This window comes from Vipera berus, assembly GCF_964194415.1.
Source record: "Vipera berus genome assembly, chromosome: Z".
Classification (NCBI taxonomy): Eukaryota; Metazoa; Chordata; class Lepidosauria; order Squamata; family Viperidae; genus Vipera; species Vipera berus.
In genome coordinates, this window is record NC_138205.1 from 47,579,526 (window position 1) to 47,598,251 (window position 18,726).

At 41.7% G+C, this 18,726-nt stretch overlaps 1 protein-coding gene across 1 annotated transcript in view; it reads left to right on the plus strand.

Moving 5' to 3' along the window:
* Positions 1-18,726, plus strand: part of SCN4A (sodium voltage-gated channel alpha subunit 4) — a 118,547-nt gene that overhangs the window by 95,121 nt on the left and 4,700 nt on the right. The window contains exons 25-26 of the mRNA XM_081346200.1: positions 506-627; positions 2,050-2,320. Of these exons, the coding sequence (XP_081202326.1) occupies positions 506-627; positions 2,050-2,320 (393 nt within the window). The remainder of the gene's footprint in view (positions 1-505; positions 628-2,049; positions 2,321-18,726) is intronic.

Below are 18,726 nucleotides of genomic sequence, written 5' to 3' on the forward strand. Positions count from 1 at the left end.
TCAAACAGACAAGTACCTGCCATATAACACTCTGGACTTAACAATTTCAATAAGAAAGACAAAAAAGTCTGGATAGTGGATATGGCAGTGCCTGGAGACAGCAGAATAGAAGAGAAAAAACTGGAGAAGATAACAAAATACAAAGACCTACAAATAGAAATAGAATGACTGTGGCAAAGGCAAGCAAGGGTAGTACCAATAGTAATAGATGCCTTGGGTACAATTCAAAACAACTAGAGCACCACTTGAACACCATTGGCATTGACAAATTCACCATCAGTCAATTGCAAAATGCGGCCTTACTGGGAACGTTTTCCATTGTGCGACAATATCTTTAACACCGTCAAACATCCAGATCTGCCTATCCCAGGTCCTTGATAAGGACTCAATAGGTAGACAAAAACGCCAAATCCAATCTGAACAACTTACTGATTGTGCAATGAATAACAACAACAACAATAACAACAATAACAATAATAGATGATTTCACACCATGTCTAATAAGATCGTTTCTTTTTTTACTTTGGAGGGAAAGATATCTTTATGACAGAGGAACAAAAAAAATACTACAATGCTATGAAGAAACTAGGTTCAAAAAAACCAGTGAAGCCCATTCCAAGGCCCCAGGTATGCCATTCTCAAGATCCAAATCTATGGTCAGTATTCATGGGAAAAAAATTTCTCAGACCTCCACTCCACTTGAATTTAGATATAAAAGCTAACCTAACTATTCAGAATGTTAGTTTTGTCTCACTAAATTATAGTACTATATTACTTCCACAAATTAGTGATTTTTCTTGGCTATAAAGAAACAGAATAAAAGTTGCATGCAGAACTAAGTTAGTTTGCAAAGGTCAGTCATTTTTTTCATATACATACATGTAAACAAAATACTCTTCCCTTGAGCCAAAATTTCTACAAGAAATAAAAGAGCACAGTGAATCTTTGATTCAATGGACCTTGGCAGGGGAGATTTCAGACACAACTGGCAAAAACTCTTGTACAATGAGTTTCTGCACACGCATAAAATCCAATTTGGATTTAATGGAAATTTTGCTTTAACAGGTACGTTCTCCTTCTCCCTTTAGTCTGGTAAATTGAGAATTTACTGTACAAGACTCGGGATCATAAAATAAAGAATTGCTATGTTATGACAATTGCTGTGAAGTCTATTTTACAGAAGGTAAACATGAACAAAAAAAATTGAGGTTCCTAACAACTCTTCATATACCCTTAATTGATAACTATATTTTTCTACCAACTTTTTCTATGTCATTCTTTCCTTTGCATCCAAGTTTCTTTTTTCTGGATTCCAAGTCCTACATTTCCTACTGTTTTCTAATACCAACATCTTTACAGCAGTTGTGAAATTGAGTACTGTATACTAATGGTTCCTACAGAGGCAAACTGATATTATAAGCGATTCCTGGTAATTCCTTAGATCATTATCTCTCTTCAAGGCCTCATGGATCAGGTGTTAGAGGATAATGATGTCACCACAAATGGTGAGATTAAAATATTTCAGTTTACTTTGTAGAAGTTAGGAAATATTAAGAGTGACATTGGATGAATTAGACTTTACGGGAAAGTACCACATCCCAACATTAGGCATTTCCTCACTAAAGTTCAACAGCACTATCTCAGTAAGTAAATGGACTGTGAATCACCAATCCTTCTCTTAGGAAATCTCACAAGTCACAGAGTCAGATGTCTTAGCAGAATACAGTGATCTTTTTTTTTCTTAAAATATAAGGAATTTTAAACTTTTTTTTAAAAAAAAATCAAAGTCAAGAGACTCTTTTAAAAAGTGAGGTTTGCTACTTTTTGTGTCTTCAACCACTTCAAGGCAGTACAAATTGGAAAAATTTATTTTTGGGTGACACAGTGGATGATTTAGGTTTAGTCTTTCACCACTTCAACTTTTTTCTTTGAGTTTTTTTTCCATTTTTCTTCCCTTTCTTTCGTTTTCATGTTTGTCATTGTCCATGTGTCTTGCACCCTTCCTGTCTTTCTGTCGTACACGCATGGAAACCTTCCAAATTATCGAAGAACAAGTATCAAGGGATGATCTTTGACTTTGTGACTCAGCAAGCTTTTGATATAGTCATCATGATCCTCATTTGTCTTAACATGGTAACAATGATGGTGGAAACAGATGACCAAAGCCAAACCAAGATAAATATCCTTAGTCAGATCAACTTGGTCTTCATTATCATCTTCACATCTGAATGCTTTCTCAAGATGATTGCCCTGAGGCATTACTTTTTCACTAATGGCTGGAACATCTTTGACTTTGTTGTGGTCATTCTCTCCATTGTAGGTAAGAAAAAATATAAGCACAATTGATTTGTTTCTAAAATACTTCTATCAATGGTATGTGCAATGGAAATAGTAGGGCAGGAACAAAGGTGGTATAGGATACCGTAATTACAATTAGCTAAAAGCTATTATGTAACATATACACCTAAACCCAACTCCTGGAGCAGATTTTGCATAGATATAATCATATAATCAAAGCCTTTTTCAAAGCAATATTAAAAATAAAGTCATGCATGAATAAACAGTTTAAAATATTTCTAAAAGTGCCTGAAATGAAGAGAAAATCAAGATGGAAAATAATGGATAAACTGGACTAATAGTTAATGGCAATGGTGGGATTCAAATAATTTAACAGCCTTTTCTCTGCCCTAATGCCCGTTTTAAGTATAAAAAAAACCAATATACCAAAAGGTAGTTTATTATTTCATGCATTTAATACTTAAATAACAATAAAAGAGGTACACAAAAGTAGATTGTTACAAGAAAGTTTTAAAATATTAATGAAAAAATATTCAATAATACCTGACAAAAACCAATAAAACTGTTATTTAAAATAATTCCATATTGCTTCTTGGTTGAAGTTCTCACTTACAATTTTCATCGCTTGATGCTCGGAGCATCATCGAGCTGTGTGAGTAATCCTTAGCCATCTTTTTTTTCACTGTAGGAGTAGGATCCCATTCCTTTAGAGGTAGGCCAATTAGACTAATAGTCATTGTGTTTGATATATTAGAAACAGGTGATTTCTCTTCTCTGAACATATGCTCATCTTTGAAAAAACCCTTTCCACTTCTGCTGAACTTACAGCAATTGTTCTAACAATATATTTAGCTCTTTGAACACTTTCAGGAACTGCATAGTTCTGGGCAGTGCTTTTTTTTGTTAAAAAAAAAGTGCCGGAACTCTCACCTGTCACACAACCCACTTTGCCTACCCTACAAGGTTTACCTTTGTAGTTGAAAAAAAAACCCTTTAATTTTTAATGTATCTAAAAGAGTAGGATTTTGTTTAAGGTAAGTTAATACTATTAATGTTACCATGCACTGTGTGGCTTTAAATTACAAGAAGGCATTTTATTAATCTTTTGGAACATTTATCACTGGCATACCCATTTAGTTTAATATGGAAATATCAGCTTTCTTTGTGGAATGAAATTGGCCCAATGAAGCAAAATTTGGTTGCTTGCAAAAGACGGAATTATTTTTAAGAAGTTGTCAAACAAGGTGGAAAAATTTACATTTGGAGTTTAATATGGATATTGACTTGAAACAAATTAAAGTTGAAATTTTGTCAGTGAACAGATTTCTTTTAATTTACCTTTACGTTAAAGCCAATTTAATAAATAGATCTGATTAAACCTTATACTGTAGGTCTTACCTTTACCTCTGACCAATACATAATTAATATATATTATTAATAATAATAATACCTCCAAATCACAAGACATTGGCTTTATTCTTATTCTTCCCCTCTGCAGTTTGAATATAAGGTATAAAAGACTAAAAAGAGATTTTCGTAGACATCCCAGCCTTTGAACTACCCAAGGAACCGAAACAGCAAAGTTTCACTGTTGGGCAAGCTTCCACGCCAGTCGCCTTTGTTTCCTACCGCTTTGCCTCTTTTTAACCTCACACCCCACCTTCTGTAAGGGAACGCAAAAGGCTCACTCACCCTCTCATGAAAGATGGCCTCCATGTTTATGTGTCTCCCACAACCACCATCCACACCACATGGTCTGACCCAGTCAATCAAGCCATGCTCTGGCTGTGGTGCTCCGGCGCCTCATGGCTCCTCCTAGAGGAGGCAGACAGCGTCGGAGGGGACCCCGCTCGCACTGTACAGCCAGGGGGGCATTTTCAAAAGCAAATGAGGATAGGAAGGGAAACAATAGAAAAGAATGCAACTCTGGAAAATCCATCGAAAAAAGGTCCCGGAACTCTGTTCCGGTGTGTTCTGTGACAAAAAAAGCCCTAGTTTTGGGAATTTTAAAAAACATTTTCCACAAAATAATAATCATTATTTTATAATCATTAATCATTAATATCAATTTGATAATTAAAAGTGACATTAAATACGAGCAATTGTTCTTCAGCTGCTTTCCATGGAACTAGTACTTCTTTAATATTCCAGTAGTTTGGCTCCAAAAAATGAGAAATTGTAATTTATTCTTATCTTGAAACTGGCTACAACTTGCTTTTAAATGTTCACTATCCATTAGTCTTTTTTTAAAAAATTGTTATGATGTTTTCTAAAAGTCTTTCCTGAGGAAGCCCGACAAATCGATGATTTTCTACAAATTTTATATTTTTGAAGGTTTCTGAAGTAATTAATTCACCAACTTTTTTTTTTTGCATGGGCCCTTTTCCTTTCCAAGCATTTGAAATGCTTTAATATATCTTATCACAAGTTTTTCAGCCTTTATTATGTGTATATTTTTTGCTTGCAGTGCATTTGAAAGAAGAGAAATTTCATTTAAAATATCAATCATCAATGCCAAATCAGTTATAAAATATATATTTTCAAGTCGGGCAGACATACCTAAAGTACTTTTCATTTGAATAAAAATAGTGATGTAGAATGGGATAAGTGCACCACACAGGATTGACCTTAAACTATAGGCAGCCCATCTTGCTCCCAAAACTCTACCAATCTTTATAATTTCAATTCCAAGTTGTTCGGATATTTTGTTAAGTTCAGTTTGGTTCTTATTGGGTTGATGAAAAATAGTATATATGTTATCAATAAATATTTGAAAATGATTTACTTGCTTTATTTCCTTTATCAAATCATCTAAAACAAGTTGGAGGAGATGGTTTAAACAGTGCCATATTATTATGTTTGGAAACACTTTTGCTATGCTAGTGCTTATTCTAGATTTTCTCCCAAGCATAATGCTAATACCATTGGAGCAAAATCCTATTATTATTTTTTCTAGGTAGTTCTTTGTAAGCCCAACACTATTTAAACTTTCCATAACTGAAGAACATAATGTCTCTGCATCTGTTTTTCCAATTTAACTAGCTCAACAAAAATTGTTGGTGATGTAACTGAATCTTCAACTTTTAAGAAAAATATAACTGGTTTGCAAGATATCATTGAGGCTTTGTCAATAATCAAACATTTTCAGATTATTTTCAATAATTATAGTAAATATTTCTTTTTTAATTTCCTTTGCAATGAAATCAGTTACTTTCACAGCAGTTTTACATGAATGTAATCCTATTTCAATATCTAATCCGTTTTTAATTTGTACTTCTATCTCATCTTCTGTGTCTGAAAATGGTTTACATCTTTTTGCCAGGCTGTAAACAGTATTAAATACTCTGTAAGTAGTACATAGATATTTTTCATTCATCGTATCTATTAGTTTTTTTATTGAATCCTGCTCACATTGTTTTAAATTCTCTTTACAAATGTTATGAGTTTTTGATGAAAAATGTTTTCATTTTTTCCCTTAGAGAAGCTTATTGTACGTCTTTATTTTTCCCTGATGCCTCAATCTGAAAATATTTCCATTCTTTTAACACATGAAGACTTCTCTTTTATGAAGTCATATTTTGCACAATACTGGTAACCTATTTTTTTGTTAAAAATTACTAGCCCAATCATATTTTTCCTTAAAATTGTTATATTTTTGCACTGTCCAACATTCCAGAAGACTATTTTCAATTTTGGAATTGTTATCATTTTTTATTTCAGTAATTCACATGCTGCTTTCTTCAAATTGGAGTGGTTGTGCTTGTGACTATTTTGTACTATCTAAGGCCAATTCTGATACAACTGATTCCGATTTTGGTTTCCTATTGAAGAAATCTGTCAAATTCTGTTGCCTTTTCATCCTTTTAAGGGGTACTGCAAATAATTAAAAATGCTTTATTTTAGTATATTATAATAATATTTAAAGGGATGCAGTGGCTCAGTGGGTTAGGACGCTGAGCTTGTCGATCAGAAGGTCGGCAGTTTGACGGGTCGAATCCCGAGTGCTGCATAACAGAGTGAGCGCCTGTTACTCGTCTCAGCTTCTGCCAACCTAGCAGTTCGAAAGCACATAAAAATGCAAGTAGAAAAATGGGGACCACTACGGTGGGAAGGTAACAGCGTTCTGTGCGCCTTTGGCGTCTAGTCATGCCGGCCACATGACCACAGAGACGTCCTCGTACAAGCTCTTCGGCTTTGAAACAGAGATGAGCACCGACCCCTAGAGTCGGAAACGACTAGCACGCATGTGCGAGGGAACCTTTACCTTTAATAATATTTATTTACAGACATTAATACCGTTTATTGAAGATTACAAGTTATTGTACAAAAACATTGAAAAGTGTATATGCATCAATAACCAAGCAAGGATATGTAATAAAGAATGCAAAGTTTTGTAACATATTACTACATTTGCCAGAGAAAGTTGTAGAATAAAGAGTAGGCAATAATTAGAATTGAAAGAAAAAGGAAAAATTGTAAAAGATAAGCCAATAGGTGGGACAAAACAAAAATATCATAAAAATAAGCTGATATTGCTGAAGTAGAAAAAATATTATTAGTCAAACAATATGTATAAACTACATTAGTATCAGTATTTAGAAATAAGGTATTTCAAGAATAAAAGATAAATATATAAGGGAACAAAAAAATTTATAATCACAGAGAATAGGGGAAAAGAAAAAATATATTTTTTGGAAGTTACATGGCAACATGATCATAAGTTACTTTTTTCAATGCCGGTCACAAAATGAACTGTTGTAAGTTGAGGACTGCCTGTTTAGAAGCTATTTCTGACTAAATCAATGTTTAGTGTATGCAATTACATATCTTTGGGCTAAAACCAATGTTTCTGGAATAACAGTTCATGAAATCTCTGCTACTTATAACAGTTTACTCCATAAAATGACAACATTGCTTAACTAAATAAGCATTTGCTATATGAAATCACAGGTTGCTGCCACTGAACCACTGTCTAAAATAGTACCTGTCACTTAAACAGTGCTTATTATATTAAAACAATAAACTAAGGTTTGATATATATGAAATTGAAATTCTGCTATTTAAATTTAAATGGTTGCTGTTGTTAGTTGCAAAGTCGTGACTGACCCATCGCAACCCCATGGACAACATTCTTCCAGGAATGTCCTCTACCATCTTCTGGAGTCCATTTAAGCTCATGCCTACTGCTTCAGTGACTCCATCCAGCCACCTCATTCTCTGTCGTCCCCTTCTTCTCTTGCCCTCAATCTTTCCCAGCATTAGGCTCTTCTCCAGTGAGTCCTTCCTTCTCATTAAGTGGCCAAAGTATTTGAGTTTCAACTTCAGGATCTGGCCTCTAAGACTGACCGGTTTGATCCCCTTGCAGTCCAAGGGACTCGCAGGAGTCTTCTCCAGCATGATAGTTCAAAGGCCTCAATTCTTTGGTGCTCAGCCTTTCTTATGGTCCAACTTTCACAGCCATACAATGCAACTGGGAAGACCATAGCCTTGACTATATGCACTTTTGTTGGCAGGGTGACGTCTCTGCTTTTTAGTATGCTGTCTAGATTTGCCATAGCTTTCCTCCCCAGGAACAAGCATCTTTTAATTTCTTGGCTGCAGTCCCCATCTGCGGTGATCTTGGAGCCCAGGAAAATAAAATCTGTCACTACCTCCATTTCTTCCCCATCTATTTGCCAGGAATTGAGAGGGCCAGATGCTATGATCTTGGTTTTCTTAATGTTGAGTTTCAAGTGAACTTTTGCACTCTCCTTCTTCACCCACATGAAGAGGTTTTTTAGTTCACTTTCTGCCATTAGAGTGGTATCATCTTCATATTTTAGGTTGTTGATATTTCTCCCGGCAATCTTAATTCCAACTTTTGATTCATCTAGCCCTGCCTTTCTCATGATGTGCTCTGCATATAAGTTAAATAGGCAGGGCGAAACATACAGCCTTCCCAGACTCCTTTCCCAATTTTGAACCAATCAGTGGTTCCGTGTCCAGTTTTCATTGTTGCTTCTTGACCCGCATATAGGTTTCTCAAGAGACAAATAAGATGATCTGGTACTCCCATCTCTTTAAGAACTTGTCACAATTTGTTGTGATCCACACAATCAAAGGCTTTAGCATAGTCAATGAAGCAGAAGTAGATGTTTTTCTGGAGCTCCCTAGCTTTCTCCATGATCCAGTGTATGTTGGCAATTTGATCTCTAGTTCCTCTGCCTCTTCGAAATCCTGCCTGTACTTCTGGAAGTTCTTGATCCACATACTGCTGGAGTCTAGCTTGCAGGATTTTAAGCATAACTTTACTAGCATGAGAAATGAGTGCAATGGTGCGATAGTTTGAACATTCTTTGGCACTGCCTTTCTTTGGAATTGGAATGTAAACTGATCTTTTCCAATCCTGTGGCCACTGTTGAGTTTTCCAAATTTGCTGGCAAATTGAGTGTAGCACTTTTGCTGCATTGTCTTTTAAGATTTTGAATAGCTCAGCTGGAATATGTTTATGTTTATGTTTTATTTGATTTCTATACCGCCCTTCTCCCTAGGGACTCAGGGCGGTTCACAGGGCATATATAAATAACGATACAAAAGTTAAAAGGAAATTAAACCAATGCCCAGTTAAAAACAATAATACAATACTAAAAACACCAAATTTAAAAACCCATAATCCCCCATCAGGCCAGACCAGCTAATTCAAATAAGTGGGTCTTCAACCCGCGACGGAAGGTTCGGAGGTCTGATGTCATCCGGAGCTCCACCGGCAGTTGGTTCCATAATGCCGGAGTGCCCACAGAGAAGGCCCTCCCCCTGGGGGCCACCAGTTGGCATTCCCTGACCGGAGGCACCCTGAGGAGGCCCTCTCTGTGGGCACGTACTGGGCGGAGGGAAGTTGACGCTGGCTGCAGGTGGTCCCTGAGGTAACCCGGACCCATGCCATGTAAGGACTTAAAGATCATAACCAAGACCTTGAACCTCACCCGGAAGACAACTGGTAGCCAATGCAGCTCGCGGAGCAAAGGTGTAACATGGGAGTACCGGGAAACTCCCAAGACAACTCTCGCGGCCGCATTCTGTACCAGTTGGAGCCTCCGAGTGGTCTTCAAGGGAAGCCCCATGTAGAGAGCATTACAGTAGTCAAGGCGAGAGGTCACGAGCGCATGAGTGACCGTACACAGGGCATCCCGGTCCAGATAGGGCCGCAACTGGCGCACCAGGTGAACCTGGGCCAAAGCCCCCCTAGTCACGGCCACTATATGATCTTCCAGGGTAAGCCGTGAATCTAGGAGGACTCCCAAGTTGCGAGCCCTATCCACGGGGGGTAAGAGCTCACCCCCCATAGAAAGAGATGGAACATTTTGAATGTCCCGGGATGCCGAGATGTACAGCCACTCAGTCTTGTCAGGGTTGAGTTGAAGTCTGTTCCTCCCCATCCAGACCCGAACCGCCTCCAGGCAACGGGACATCACAGCGAGGGCATCACTGGGGTGGTTTGGGGTCGAAAAGAAAAGTTGGGTATCATTGGCATATTGATGATGTTGTTGTTGTTGTTGTTGTTAGTTGCGAAGTCGTGTCCGACCCATCGCGACCCTATGGACAATGTTCCTCCAGGCTTTCCTGTCCTCTACCATCTTCTGGAGTCCATTTAAGCTCACTCCTACTGCTTCAGTAACTCCATCCAGCCACCTCATTCTCTGTCGTCCCCTTCTTCTATTGCCCTCAATCTTTCCCAGCATTAGGCTCTTCTCCAGTGAGTCCTTCCTCCTCATTAGGTGGCCAAAGTATTTGAGTTTTAACTTCAGGATCTGGCCTTCTAAAGAGCAGTCAGGGTTGATCTCCTCTAGGACTGACCGGTTTGATCGCCTTGCAGTCCAAGGGACTCGCAGGAGTCTTCTCCAGCACCAGAGTTCAAAGGCCTCAATTCTTTTGCGCTCAGCCTTTCTTATGGTCCAACTTTCACTGCCATACATTGCAACTGGGAAGACCATAGCCTTGACTATACGCACCTTTGTTGACAGGGTGATGTCTCTGCTTTTTAGTGTACTGTCTAGATTTGCCATGGCTTTCCTCCCGAGGAGCAAGCGTCTTTTAATTTCTTGACTACAGTCCCCATCTGCAGTGATCTTGGAGCCTAGGAAAATAAAATCTGTCACTACCTCCATTTCTTCCCCATCTATTTGCCAGGAATTGAGAGGGCCGGATGCCATGATCTTGGTTTTCTTAATGTTTAGTTTCAACCCAACTTTTGCACTCTCCTTCTTCACTCGCAACAAGAGACTCTTCAGTTCCTCTTCACTTTCTGCCATTAGAGTGGTATCATCTGCATATCTTAGGTTGTTGATATTTCTTCCAGCAATCTTAATTCCAACTTTTGATTCATCTAGCCCTGCCTTTCTCATGATGTGCTCTGCATATAAGTTAAATAGGCAAGGCGACAGTATACAGCCTTGCCGGACTCCTTTCCCAATTTTGAACCAATCAGTGGTTCCGTGTCCAGTTCTCACTGTTGCTTCTTGGCCCGCATATAGGTTTCTCAAGAGACAAATAAGATGTTCTGGTACTCCCATCTCTTTAAGAACTTGCCACAGTTTGTTATGATCCACACAATCAAAGGCTTTAGCATAGTCAATGAAGCAGAAGTAGATGTTTTTCTGGAACTCTCTAGCTTTCTCCATGATCCAGCGTATGTTGGCAATTTGATCTCTAGTTCCTCTGCCTCTTCGAAATCCTGCCTGTACTTCTGGTAGTTCTCGATCCACATATTGCTGAAGTCTAGCTTGTAGGATTTTAAGCATAACTTTACTAGCATGAGAAATGAGTGCAATGGTGCGATAGTTTGAACATTCTTTGGCACTGCCTTTCTTTGGAATTGGAATGTAAACTGATCTTTTCCAATCCTGTGGCCACTGTTGAGTTTTCCAAATTTGCTGACAAATTGAGTGTAGCACTTTTACTGCATCGTCTTTTAAGATTTTGAATAGCTCAGCTGGAATACTGTCACCTCCACTAGCTTTGTTGTTGCTCAGCTTTTCTAAGGCCCACTTCACTTCACATTCTAGGATGTCTGGCTCGAGGTCAGTGACCACCTCATTGTGATTATCAGGGACGTTAAGCTCATTCTTGTATAGTTCTTCTGTGTAATTTTGCCATCTCTTCTTAATCTCTTCTGCCTCTGTTAGGTCCCTGCCATTTTGGTCCTTTATCATGCCCATTTTTGCATTGAACGTTCCCTTCATCTCTCCAATTTTCTTGAAAAGATCTCTGGTCCTCCCTATTCTATTGTTTTCTTCTATTTCTTTGCACTGTTCATTTAAGAAGGCATTCTTATCTCTTCTAGCTATTCTCTGGAATTCTGCATTCAATTGGGCGTATCTTTCTTTTTCTCCCTTGCCTTTCGCTTCCCTCCTTTCCTCAGCTATTTGCAAAGCTACCCAACTCCAAAACCACAAATGATCTCACCCAGCGGTTTCATGTAGATGTTGAACAGGAGAGGCGAGAGAACCGACCCCTGAGGAACTCCACAAACGAGAGACCTAGGGGCCGATCTCTGCCCCCCTGCCAACACCGACTGCAAGCGTCCCAGGAGATAGGAGGAGAACCACTGAAGAACTGTGCCTCCCACTCCCAATCCCTTGAGACGCCACAGCAAGATACCATGGTCGATGGTATCGAAAGCTGCCGAGAGGTCTAATAGGACTAGGACAGAGGAATATCCCCTATCCCGAGCCCTCCAGAGATCATTCACCAGAGCGACCAATGCCGTCTCCGTGCTGTACCCGGGCCTGAAACCCGATTGGTAGGGGTCCAAATAATCCGCTTCATCCAGGACCAGAGGGAGCTGATGCGCCACCACACTCTCGACAACCTTCGCAAGAAAGCGAAGGTTGGAGACTGGACGAAAGTTGTTCAATACAGCTGGGTCCAAGGCAGGCTTCTTGAGGAGAGGTCTCACCACCGCCTCCTTCAAGACGGTGGGGAAATAACCCTCGCTCAAGGAAGCAGATATAACCGCCTGGAGCCAGCCTCGTGTCCTCTCCCTAGCTGCATAAACCAGCCAGGAAGGGCACGGGTCCAACAAACATGTGGAGGAGCTCAGCCTCCCCATAATCCTGTCCACTTCATCAGGGGTCACAGAATCAAACTCTTCCCAGGTAACATTGACAAGACCGCCCGTGTCCTGATCGCCAGACTCTGCCCAGTTGGAGTCCAAACCGGTCCGAATCCGAGCGATTTTATCCGACAGATGTTGACTAAATTCCTCGGCACGACCCTGCAAGGGATCCTCCCTCACCTCCTGATTAAGAAGTGAGCGAGTCACCCTAAACAGGGCGGCTGGGCGATTATCTGCGGACGCGATGAGGGTGGAGAAGTAGTTACACCTCGCCACCCTCATCGCTGCGAGATAAGACCTAATATAGGTTCTTAACCGCAACTGGTCGGGTTCAGATCGGCTAGACCTCCAACAGCTCTCTAGGCCCCGTTTCCGACGCTTCATCTCCCGGAGCTCTGCGGAGAACCATGGAGCTCGCTGGGATCTGCGCCGGGTCAGGGGCCGCAAGGGTACAACCCGGTCAAGTGCCTCAGTGGCTGCCCTTTCCCAGGCTTCCACTAAGGCATCCGCCGAGCTGTGAGCAATGGAGGCAGGTGGGGACCCCAGCGCCGCTTGGAATCTATCAGGATCCATTAAGCGTCTGGGGCGGTACCATCTAATTGGCTCCATACCCCCACGGCGGGGGGTGGCAAAACGGAAGACCAGCCGCAGGAGATGATGATCGGTCCATGACAGGGGCATAATAAATGGAGAGCCCCCACCAAGATCATCCAACCACCGTCTAGATAAAAAAATCAGGTCAAGGGTGTGGCCTCCCTCATGAGTTGGTTCAGAAATTACTTGCGTCAGGTCCATGGCCGTCATGGAAGCCATGAACTCCCGAGCTAGCTCAGATGAACCTCCCAGGGATGGTAGATTGAAGTCTCCCAAAACTATAAGTTTGGGAAACTCAACCACCAACCCCGAGAGGATATCGAGCAGCTCGGGCAGGGCTGCCGCTGTGCGACTAGGCGAAATGTACACCAGCAGCAAGCCCAACTGCGCCCCAGAACCAAATCTCACAAAAAGAGACTCACACCCGACTATCTGAGAAACGGTGGTCTCCCGCGGACATAAGGTCTCCCTAATAGTGACCGCCACTCCCCCACCCCTACCATGAGCTCGTAGCACCCGGAAGCCTGGTGGGCAGAGGTCAACCAAAGGGACCCCACCCTCTGGGCCCAACCAAGTCTCCGTGATGCAAGCCAGGTCCGCATGCTCACCCTCAACTAAATCCCTGACGAGGGGAGCTTTGTTAACCACGGACCTGGCATTCAGGTACACCAGCCGGAGCTCAGGAGGCTGCACATCCTCGCTCCCGGGACCTCGGGGAAGAAGCAGAGGGTCGGAGCGCCTCACCGCTTGCAAGTAGCGGAGACGGCCCTCCCGGTAGGGATACGGCCCCCTGTCTATCCGCCTGCTGCCATTCCCCGTCGTGGGAATTGGTAATCCCACGACCCGCTCATGAGCCCCGGAGACAACAGCACCCCGTTCTCCCCCCGTGCGGTCAGACCCAAGTCTGGCCTGAGCCATGGTTGATTGGCCACCCCCCATAGCCAGACAACCCCTATCTCCCACCCCTCTCCCTAACCCTATAAAAAATTTTGATAAAAAAGTAATCAGAGGCCTTCTATTAGATTTGCATTGACGGCCCCTGCCCCTGCCCAGCCATCTCTCAGGGACCCAAAACTCGGGCCCGTCATCGAGGTTAAAAATGTTTAAGGAGGCGGGTCGCACCCAGGAGAGGGGGGCACCCCTGAGGGCGTACAAGTCCGTGCTAGTGTATTGCCGCATGAGTCTAGAAAGTCCAGGAAGTCCAGGATAGGCATCCCTTTAATTGTCCATGGGAGGATCGAACATGAAGACAGATGTCTGGGTCCCCACCCAACTTCACTGCCACTCAGTTGGGTGCCCACAGAGACAGGCCGCTCCCCGCCCTCTCACGACGGGTTGAGACTCCGTTCCTGGGGGTGGACCAGGTATCCTCTGGGTAGGTAAACCCCATAGAGCTCCCACCTCTATGAGGCTGCAAATGGAGAAGTCCAGCCACTCTCCCACCGTGGCCGATACCCAGGTATGTCGAAAATCCAAGGGGAGAGGGGGGAGGGTAGGCAGGCAGATGATAAAAAATATGTCCAAGGCAAAAAGGGTAGGCAAGCCAGAATAAAAGGGATAGTCTAAGTCGCCGACGTCACTGCAGAAGCAGTCCAAAGGCGATGCAGGAGCCCCATGTCGTCCTTGCTCCGGTAAGATGACCCCCGGTCGTCTTCTTCGCCACCGAAGCGGTCCGAAGACGCCGTCGCCATAGCAGGCGGCCTGAAGCAAGGATAAAGACCAACCATCACCGCCAAGATGAATAATAGTCGCCCTCTCCGCCGCCAAAGCGGCCCGAGGGCGACACCACCACCGAAGCGGGCCAAGGCGGCCTGGAGCAGCATGGGAGTCCCGCCGCCGGCGAAAAGGGTCAGAAGCCCAAAAAAGGCACCAAAGCCAGCAGCCGGCCCCCGCAGACGGGGCAACAGTCCCAGAAACGCCGGTGCAAATAGAAACGGCCCAAATTCACCCATTCCTGTCCATTTTAGTTCACTGATTCCTAAGATGTCGATGTTCAGTCTTGTCATCTCTTGTTTGACCATGTCCAGCTTTCCTTGATTCATGGATCTTACATTCCAGGTTCCTATGGAGAAAAAATCTTTACAGCATCGGACTTTCCTTTCACTACCAGACAGATCCACAGCTGAGTATCCTTTCGGGTTTGGCCCAGTCACTTCATTCATTCTGGCGCTACTAGTACTAGCCCTCTGCTCTTCCCCAGTAGCATATTGGACGCCTTCCGACCTGAGGGGCTCATCTTCCAGCGTCATATCGTTTTGCCTTTTGGTACTGTCCATGGGGTTTTCATGGCAAAGATACTGGAGTGGGTTGCCATTTCCTTCTCCAGTGGATCACATTTTGTCAAACTCTCTGCTATGACCTGTCCGTTTTGGGTGGCCCTGCACAGCATAGCTCATAGCTTCATTGAATTACGCAAGCCCCTTTGTCACGACAAGGCAGTAATCACAAAGGGGAAATTAAATCGTAGGTCATGGTATAATGTAGGAAAGCCCATTCTGCTACAAAGAAGTACATTATAGTTTAATGCATGAAATCACAGAACCCTTTAAGAGCTTTCCTGCTCATCATTAGTTATGCTCTGTATAGTTCTAGAGCCACAATCCCAGCTAATTCTTGCTGGCCTCACCCCCTTTCCCATATCCACCAATTGGGAAACTAGAAAGATGAAGCATCTATTCCTGGAATTATTCTGAGAAGCATCACCTAGTTTTTACCTGAGTGACATGATCGAAGGTGCCGCGTCTCCGTTTGGTTTCTGCTCTTGGACTTTGGGGGAGTTTTTTTTTTTTGCTGCCTGGAAGGAAGTTGAACAAAAAACAGACATGTTCCAGAAAACACAGATTTGCCATAACTGGTTTGCCGAATTTAACAAAAAATTAGGTATTGGTTCCGCCGAACCAGTGCAAACCAGCTGAATCACACCACTGTTTAATGGCATGTTGTGTCCATCTACAAAGCAAACTGCAATTGAAGCTGAGCTGACAAATTGTTCCAAATAACTAAAGTGCTAAAGTGGTATACCAACTTTCTCCTTAACAAATCTTGAACCCTGAAGTATCTATGGTAGAAGGTTGTGATAAAATATTCCTGTTCTACAAAACAAGCAAAATCATCTCTAAAAATTATTCCAGAGTTTATCTGTTGCCTTCATTACTTGACAGGGGAATTTCCCATGCCTTTGCAACATCATCCATCCTCTGAAAGAAAATCCATTTGATTTCTTACCTAGATCTAATGGCACTTCCAGGAATATTGCCAAATCTCCTCAATTATTAAAAGAATTGAATTTTCTTTGCTGTTTATGGGCAATCCATATTTCTGATTATGAAACTAGAAAATTTCATGACTGTAAGTGAGAACTGCAATTCAAGCTACATTCTGCCTCCATCCTTTAAAAGGGGATGATTTGACCATTCTTTCTACCTCTTGCTATTTATCATGTCTGCATGACACTATCCCTTACCTGTTCCTAAACAAATGACAAAATTTACCAGGTAATGATTTCTTCTTGTCATATCTTCATAATGTTGCCTTCATCGCATCCCCAATGCAGAACTGACCACTTAAAATTGTCTTTAGCAGATCTAGTTTTAAACCAGAATTACTGAGTGGGAAAGGATCTTGGAGGTCTCCTTGTCCAACCACCTGCTTAAGCAGGATACCCTATATTATACTGGACAAATGGCGATCCAAATTCTTAAAAACCTCCAGTGATACAGCACTCACTCTTCTGGAGGCAAGCCATTCCACTGATTCATTGTTCTCACTGACAGGAAATTTATCATCTTTATTGATTTCTGCACTCTTTCTAGAGTCTCGATTTCTTTTTGTTATCGTGGAGACCAAAACTGGATACAGTATTCCAACTGTGATCTCACCATTGCAGTACAAGAAATACTAACACTTCATGTGATCTTTATACTGTCCCTCTGTTAATGCAACCTAAGATTGCATTGGCCTTTTTTGACTGCTATCTGACAAGCAGTCAAGCTCATATTTAATTGGTTGTCTACCACTTCTCCTAGTATCAGGTTCCATATATTCTATATCTGTGCATTTGTTTTTTCTTGCCTAAATATCAAAACTTATTTTTCTCATCACTGAATTGTATTTTCTTGGATAGGGCCCAGTGTTCAAATCTCTCAAGATTCTTCTAGGTCTTGAGCCTTCTAAAGTGTTGGCTATTCCCCCAAGCTTCATGTCATCTGCAAATTTGATGGGTTCCTGTTCTATCTCTTCATTTAATTATTTACAAAATGTGGAAGAGTATTGGACCTAAGACAGAACCTTGAGGCACCCCACTGCATACTTCCTTTTATATAGAAATAGTTCCATTAAAAACTACACAATGAGTGTGGTTAGTTAGCCAATTAGATATCAATCTGGTGGTAATGTTGTCTATTCCAGGGGTCCCCAACCCCCAGTCCATGGACCAGTACTGGGCCGCAGCATGCCAGCAACTGGGCCACACAAACAAGGAAAGCCCCATCCACTGGATGCAGGCAGCACACAAAACCATGCCTCCTCTGGTCCACAGAAAAACCTCTCTCCACGTAACCAGTCCCTGGTGCCCAAAAGGTTGTCCTGTCTATTCCATATTTTTCTATCTTACCAAGAAGTAGGCTATGGTCTGTTCTATCAAATACCTTACTGAAGTCCAAATATACTATGCCCACCTCATTTCACAGGTCCACTAATTTAGTCACTTTGTCAAAGAATGCAATAAGGTTTATCTGACATGACCTGTTTTGGACAAACCCATGATGGCTTCTAGTAATATCTTTGCTTGTTTCTAGATGTTCATGGATCCACTGCTTATTTTTTCCAGGATCTTCCCTGGTATTAATGTCGGACTGATAGATCTGTAGTTTTCTGGGTTCATTTTATTTCTTTTTAGAACATTGGAACTACATTAGCTCTTTTTCAGTACTTCCCCAGTGCTCCAACATTTTTGAAAGATACAGTTCAGTGGTTCAGAGATCACATCTGCCAGCTCCTTCAGAACCCTGGGATATAATCCAACTGGTCCTAGTGACTTTAACTCACACTCAAGTGGGTAGATGTATTATTATTTTCTTTCCTATTGTGACTTGTATTCCTAATCTGTCTTTTATAGTACTGCTTTTGTTTGGTTGGTCTGTTTCTTCCTTTTGTAAAGACAGAAGCAAAGAATGAATTAAACAGTTCCACTTTCTCCCTGATGCCTGTAACTTCCTTGCCATCTTCTCTCAATAGTGGAACAATCATTTCATTGACTTTTTCTTGTTTTGTTTTTTACATGTTGAAATAATTTTACTACTACTACTACTACTATTAGCATTTGTTGCAAGTCTTAGTTCATTCTGGGCCTTAATTTTCCTGACTTCATCTATGCAGATAGATGATAGAAGATAGATGATGGATGGATGGACAGAAGGATAGATGGACGGACACAGACAGATAGATAAATAAGTTCTGCCACCTTTATAGGATTTCGATTGCATCTGCTGACAAGGACTGACATACTTTTTACTGCTTATTTCATGGAGGAAGAGCTGCGCTTTTTTGCCTATTCCATCTGGATTTGGGAGCAATGGTACCAAAAAAATGGAACTGGACTCCTTGGACTTTTGCTATCAGCATTGCCATTTTCTTGCAGCTGACCTCATTAGCATTGCCTCCTGCTTCATTTCATGACCATCCTCAACAGGCTTAATCTTTAGCCAGGCTATTTTTAAACACAGATTTATGGGTATTCCAGA